The sequence below is a fragment of the Centrocercus urophasianus genome, unplaced genomic scaffold (genome assembly GCF_019232065.1).
Source record: "Centrocercus urophasianus isolate 14NV4802_14NV808 unplaced genomic scaffold, USGS_Curo_1.0 seq_19, whole genome shotgun sequence".
Lineage (NCBI taxonomy): Eukaryota > Metazoa > Chordata > Aves > Galliformes > Phasianidae > Centrocercus > Centrocercus urophasianus.
The window spans coordinates 21192422-21198719 of NW_024884744.1; the positions used below are offsets into that span (position 1 = coordinate 21192422).

The 6298-nt window shown below is 43.5% G+C and overlaps 1 protein-coding gene across 1 annotated transcript in view; it reads left to right on the top strand.

Annotated features, from left to right (window-relative positions):
* Positions 1-5990, top strand: part of MYO7B (myosin VIIB) — a 48504-nt gene extending 42514 nt beyond the window's left edge. Inside the window, 6 exon segments of the mRNA XM_042821058.1 lie at positions 426-532; positions 916-1101; positions 1756-1872; positions 2616-2699; positions 3368-3487; positions 4337-5990. Of these exon segments, the coding sequence (XP_042676992.1) occupies positions 426-532; positions 916-1101; positions 1756-1872; positions 2616-2699; positions 3368-3487; positions 4337-4420 (698 nt within the window). The 3' untranslated portion in view covers positions 4421-5990.
* Positions 5991-6298: the final 308 nt, after the last annotated feature.

The window sequence follows — 6298 nt, forward strand, 5'->3', positions numbered from 1 at the left end:
TAGCATAGAGATGTTAGTGCTCTAAAACACAATTAATTTCTGCAAAACAGCCACTGGGGAATGTACCTGAACAGAATTCAAGTGAGCTGAACATCAGCAGACAGCAGCCTGTCATCAGCAGCAAGACACAACTCACTGCTGGGGCCTTCAGCCTCACTCTCCATTGCTGAAGAGCCCAGTGCTGCTGCACTATGTGATTGGTGTCCAGGAACTGACAACTAGTCACAGTTCCTTGGTCATCTAAAACTGCCTTTTTTTTTTTTTTTTTTTTTTTTTTTTTGGGTTTATTTTGTTGTGGATGTTTTTGTTTGTTATTTTGTTATTATTAAGAATGGAATTGTATTTCTAAAGAAACTCACAATCCAATTACAAAGGCAGAGCTCCACGGCGATGCAGGGGACACTAATAAGACATTGTTTCTTCAGGTGCTACTATGTCTGTAGCTTATGAAGTGTACTTCATGAGAAAGCTGTGGTTGAATGTAACTCCTGGGAAGGACCTGAAAGCTGACTGCATTTTTCATTACCACCAGGTAAGCTCCCTAAAGCACAAATAGGACAGCAGTCAACCCCAGTCAAGAAATTCTGCAGACAAAATAACCGTGCTGGAATGTTGTCCTCTCCCTCACCAACAGGGCAGCACAGCTGAGGCTCTGAAACAAACTAAGGTCACACAGTGCTTACACCTTAGCTGTGTGGTTATGATAACAACACAGCTCCTTAATCCAATCGTTCCTTGGAGGTACTCATCTTCCTCCATGACCATTTGCAGAGCCTCCAGAAGGAGCCACAAGTTCTTGGGATGCCTTTGGACCGTGCCTGGTGACACTCTCACCCCAACCTCACAGGTTTAGCTTGACTAAGTCACTGTTTGCTTCAGCCCTTTCTGCCTGGATTCAGAGTTGGTCTCTTCCAGGAGCTGCCCAAGTACCTCAGAGGCTACCACAACTGTTCCAAAGATGAAGCTGTCCAGCTGGCAGGGCTGATTTATAAAGTGCGCTTCAACAGGGACCGCACACAGCTGGCAACCATCCCCAAAATCCTGAAGGAGTTGGTGCCAGGCAATCTGCTTCGAGTGACCTCACCAGATGAGTGGAAGAAGGTATGAAAACCAGCACTGCTTCCATTAATCATACTAATCCCACAGAGCTTTAGGAGAGAACTACATCAAGCCACATTCCTTCTTTGATGTGAGACTTCGGGAGCACTACATAATGATGCTATTGAACACTGTTATGCCTCTTAAAGTTCAGATTTTGCATCATCTCCACCAAACCTCTGAAAGAGGCCTGGACGGCCTCTGCTCTTCAGAAACAGAAAATTAGAACTTGCTAAATAGTTCAAAGGTTGGCCAGCAAATCAGTGACCTTGCACTACTACTTCTCATGGCAAAAGGCTCTTTCGTTCACAGAAAGGCAAGAAAGATTCAGCAGGTACTTCAAATACAGCTGGAGGGTCCACCTCAGAAAATGTGATCTGCGTCTGTTGGGAACAGTAGTGTTCTGAGTCTTGTTTCATCCCCTATTGCCCCTCTGCCCTGGAATCTGCTCCCTTGAGCTCACAGACTTCCCAGCACATGAGTAAGATACACGGGGGAGGTTTGGCCCCCTGGGATGGTAGGCTGCTTTCATTGTCACAGCGCTCACAGCAGTGACCTGGCTGACGGTGTGAGTCTCTCTCTAGTGCTGATGCTGGACAATGGAAACCTGCCCATCTCCAACTGACTAGGCTGTGTATCCCTTTTTTCCCCACACAGAGCATTACTGCAGCATACACCAAGCATGAAGGAAAAACTGTGGATGAGGCCAAGATTGCCTTTTTGAAAATCATATACCGGTGGCCAACGTTTGGATCAGCCTTCTTTGAGGTGAAGGTAGGTGCAAAGGCCTGGATGTCAGGCTTTGGTAGCAGACCAGCACTAGGGATGTGGACATAATTCCCTACTACGTAATAATACATTAGTTAACTGGCTTCCCATCATGCCCTAAGGAAAACACAATGTCTTGACAGCAGGGAGATGAGTTCTTCATCCCAGTTCCTGGTTCCTGGAAGGGACAAAACTGCCAAACACAGGAGTACACTGCAAATAAGTGATGCTGCTACATTCACCTTTGAGGATCAGTTGTAAAACATAGCAGTAACACAGATAGTATTAAAACCAGCTGTAATACTTAATGTTATGACTATGTAGCAGGTGGGGGGCTTTTCTTTTAGTTACAGGATTACTGTGCTGTCACTGTTCTCCACAACAGAATGCTGCTGTCTCTGGAGACTCTCTCCTCAGAGCAGAACTGTACTAACCATCATTCAGAGTGGGTACCCACAGGGAACTTTCTCTCCTTGTTGCTTGTAATTTCTGCCCACTAAGTTCTTACCAACAACCTATTCTGCAGCCAACCACTAAGCCCACTGTCAGTCTGGGAAATAACAAACCTGATTCTGCTTTATGCAGCATTAAGTCATTGCTGTTTAGCCAAAAACTCATCCTCAGAAACAGTTTCATAATACTGAAGAGCTTTAGGTTCCATTATTTATTTGGTAAAGAGAACAAGAAGCACTTGATAGTGCTTCACAGATGCATCACAGCTGATAGTTTTTTCACCTTCTCTGTTCTAGCAAACCTCTGAGCCAAATTTCCCAGAGATTGTGCTGATTGCAATCAACAAGCAAGGAGTCTCACTGATACATCAGAAGACAAAGGTAACAGTTGTTTCCCAAGCATCTAAGCAACTGAGCCTCCTAAATCAGAGACAGCAATAACATCTTCTCTCTCAGTGCTAGAGAGGCTGGGATCCCTTCGCTTATTTTCAGTGCAAAACTAAAGGAAATGTTATAGCCTCAGATCACTCCTTTGCAGTTTCTGCACTGAAAAGGGATCAGTGTGGGGCACCTCTGAAAACAGAAGCAGCAATCACGATGGACTTGGATCATGCATGGGCAGTGCACAGGGAGCCTGCCTCAGACAAATGCTTTGCAGGAAATGCATAGTGTCCAAAAGCTCATGCCAAATGACAGTGCTCACCAGCCCTCCAACCTAGCTAAAGTCTGGTCTCACCAATTTCTTAGGCAAAAACAGCTTCTAAGTATTACTATTTGCTTTTAATAAGAGAAGAATCATCCAGTGAGTTTTAGATTATTGTAAATGTGATGGCAGTGTGTTGAAGAAGTAAGAGGAGGTCTCAGTGTGATTGAGACTGCTCAGTGTATACATCAGACTGGATGTAAGGCCTACCTTGATCCACTGTATTTATAAAAGAAACAGGGAACAAAAAGACAGCTCTTTCTCTTCAGGTTTTTGTATGTGAGAGCCTATTTTCATTTGAGCAGTGCTGAATAGTTCAGTCAAATCAATGTGTTTCTCCTCACAGGAAATTTTAACAGTTTACCCCTTTAATAAAATCTCCAATTGGAGCAGTGGGAGCACATTCTTTCACATGACAATAGGGAACCTGGTACGAGGAAGCCGGATCTTATGTGAGACATCTCTGGTAAGAAGAGTTTGTTCACTTACCAACAAAAAGCTCCTCGTTTTTCCTTTGTGTCCAGACCAGCTACAAACAGGATGCCAAAACAGGATGCCAGACCACTAAAACCAGTGCAGATAACCCGTTCACTGTTATGCCAATACAGCTGCAGTTTAGAACCAATTTAGTGCTCTGTAATGCCATCTGATGCAAAGAAGCAAGCTACAGAAACAAGGAAAAAAGGTCACTTCCCAAATTCTTCCCATACATAAAAATTCTACCTGGGATAGAAAAGATTGCATTTAGGCACAGAACTGCATCAGAATGTTTTCATCTTGCTTGGTTTGATCCACTGTGCAGTAATGCCATCTTGTAAGATTTTGCTTTTAAGTGAATGGTACAATCCTCTTTTAGGATTGGTTTCAGACGGCTGAGACTGAGAGAAGCATCTGTACTGTACTGATATTTATAGGTAAAACTGTAAAGAAAACCCTCAAAACTCTTAGGGTTTAACTCTCTCACAGAGAAGCTTGGATTCCCAGGTATAAGATCACAGAACCACAAGGGTTGGGTGGGACCCCTGGACGCAGCCTCCCAATGTCTAGACAAGATTGTAGCTACAGAACAAATTCTGGGTTTGAATTACAAGGATATGACAGTGCCAGCAGAGCTGTGCTCTGTAAACTTTTGTCAATCTATGAAAGGAAGAGCAGAGGGAAAAATAGAGAAATGGTTATAAAAGCAGCAGCAGCTGTTGGAAGAGACATCATCCCTTCAGGAAAACATCTAAGAAGGAAAAACAAGGAGAAAATAATAATTATTTTTGCTTCTTGGGCTGCTTGAGAGACTTACGACTTCTTTCTTTTCCAACAGGGTTACAAAATGGATGACCTGCTGACATCCTATGTACACCTGCTGATGAATGCAGTTAACAAGCAAAAGAGCCTCCCAGCTTGAAAGCAAAAGTAGAAGCCACGACCTGCATTGGTGCCAAAGTACCCATCATTTCATCTCCCAGAAGAAAAATGATTTAAAAATATTAATCTAGCTGATCAGTTTTCTGATCACACACTAAATGAACTGTGCTGCTGAAATACTAACACGAGTTCAAGTGAGCTCGTGCTTTCAGATATCTTCATCTCATCTTTCCTAGGTGTAATAACAGAACTCCATTCAGATTTTGAAGTTTGAGGAAGCATGGCTGTTTTTAATAAGAGAGGAACACCCAAACCCAAATACAGGAGCCACTCCTGGTACTCAGGATCTCCTCTATTCTTAAAGAGAGACACATTAACGGGGTTCTTTTTCCCTTTCCTGCCTTGTTTCCTAAGCTTTTAACAAATGCATAGTGTGCAGCAGAGGTAATATTTCTTCTTCCTACTGGAAATTCTGGAAGTGCAGAAATGCCCTTTAGTAGTAGGATAATGGGACACCTGGAAAGGTAAGAGGAAGGTTTTCACCCTTTTATCACTAGGTTATGTACAGAAATTGCAGTAGGCTATGAGAGCTAGTTACTGTCACAATATAAATGTCACTCCTGTGTGATGCTAAGTTCGTGGGCTGGCCACTGGTTTATCACTGCCTTTGCTAAATTAAATGGTTTTCTTCCTTCCATGATTCACAAAACACTCAGAAACTAACAGCTGCTTCCTACTGGACAGCTTGTAGGCAGCCTGAACAAACTCTGACATGGGTTTGGATCGTGGGCCCATTACTCAGTTGCTCCTATTTCTAGTTACAGATGTGCTGTTCAGTGCAATCTGAACTGAAAAAGTCAGTCTAACAGACATCTGTTGAAAAAAGATTTCTGCTCTGTAGAGATGTCCTCAGCTTGGAGTTATGTAGACACTCATTCACAAGACAAGAACGATAGCAAAGATCTTCAGCTATGAAAGCTATTTCCTGTTTTAGGCATTGAGTTTGATTCGGTGCTTGTCCATGTCACAGACCTCTGTCAACACACAACTTGGGACTGTCAGGAAGCAGAGCATGTGTGCCCTGTGGTGGCAGTGAGCCCAGATGCTTGCTCCACTAGAGAACAAGGACTGCTTCCCCAGCGACAGGCTGTCACAGTGAAACAGGACATGTCTTAAAGCACTGCACCAAGCTCCTCGAGACTCGACCCAGCAGTGCTGGAGAAGCAGCTCTGCTGGATCTCTCACCAATTTGCCAATGTGTGCACAATGGTTCCCTTGTTCCCTCAGCTGTGTGTTTGCAGCTCAAACTCCAGTGGGAATTCTGTACATGCGTGGCAGGGAAGAGCCCCCCTCTCTTTGTGCGTGTAAATGAGTGCCACACTTGTTAGAATAGCTGATGGTTTTGCAAGCAATTAGATGTTCTGCTGTCACGTCCATTGCTGGCAATGGAAACTTTTGAGACTAAAGACTTTGGAGTTGTTTTGTCCTCCCATGTGTGATCTCATTGACTGTAAGTGAGAAGCATTCAATACTTTACCTGTGAAAAAAAAGAAATTTTGCATCCAAAATGTATCGTTTCTGGTTTTTACATAAACACTGCAGAAAATCAACCACAGTGCCTCTTCCAACATGAAAAGTGTGTATTTGTTCCAGATGCACGTAACTTAAACCCACCACACACCCACTACAATCACAGCATCCCAGCTGCTTTTCATAGACAAGCCCAGTTGTATGGCAGAGCCTCTGCACATCCTCATCAACCAACACAACAGAAGCAACACAACCAAAACAGCAATTCAAGACAGCAGTGGATCAGACCTGGGCAGTCCTCAGAGCTCCTCAGGATGCATAATGCCCCATTGCTCAGCAATGCAAATGTAAGTTTTCTATATACAAATTCTTTTTTCTTTTTTTTTGG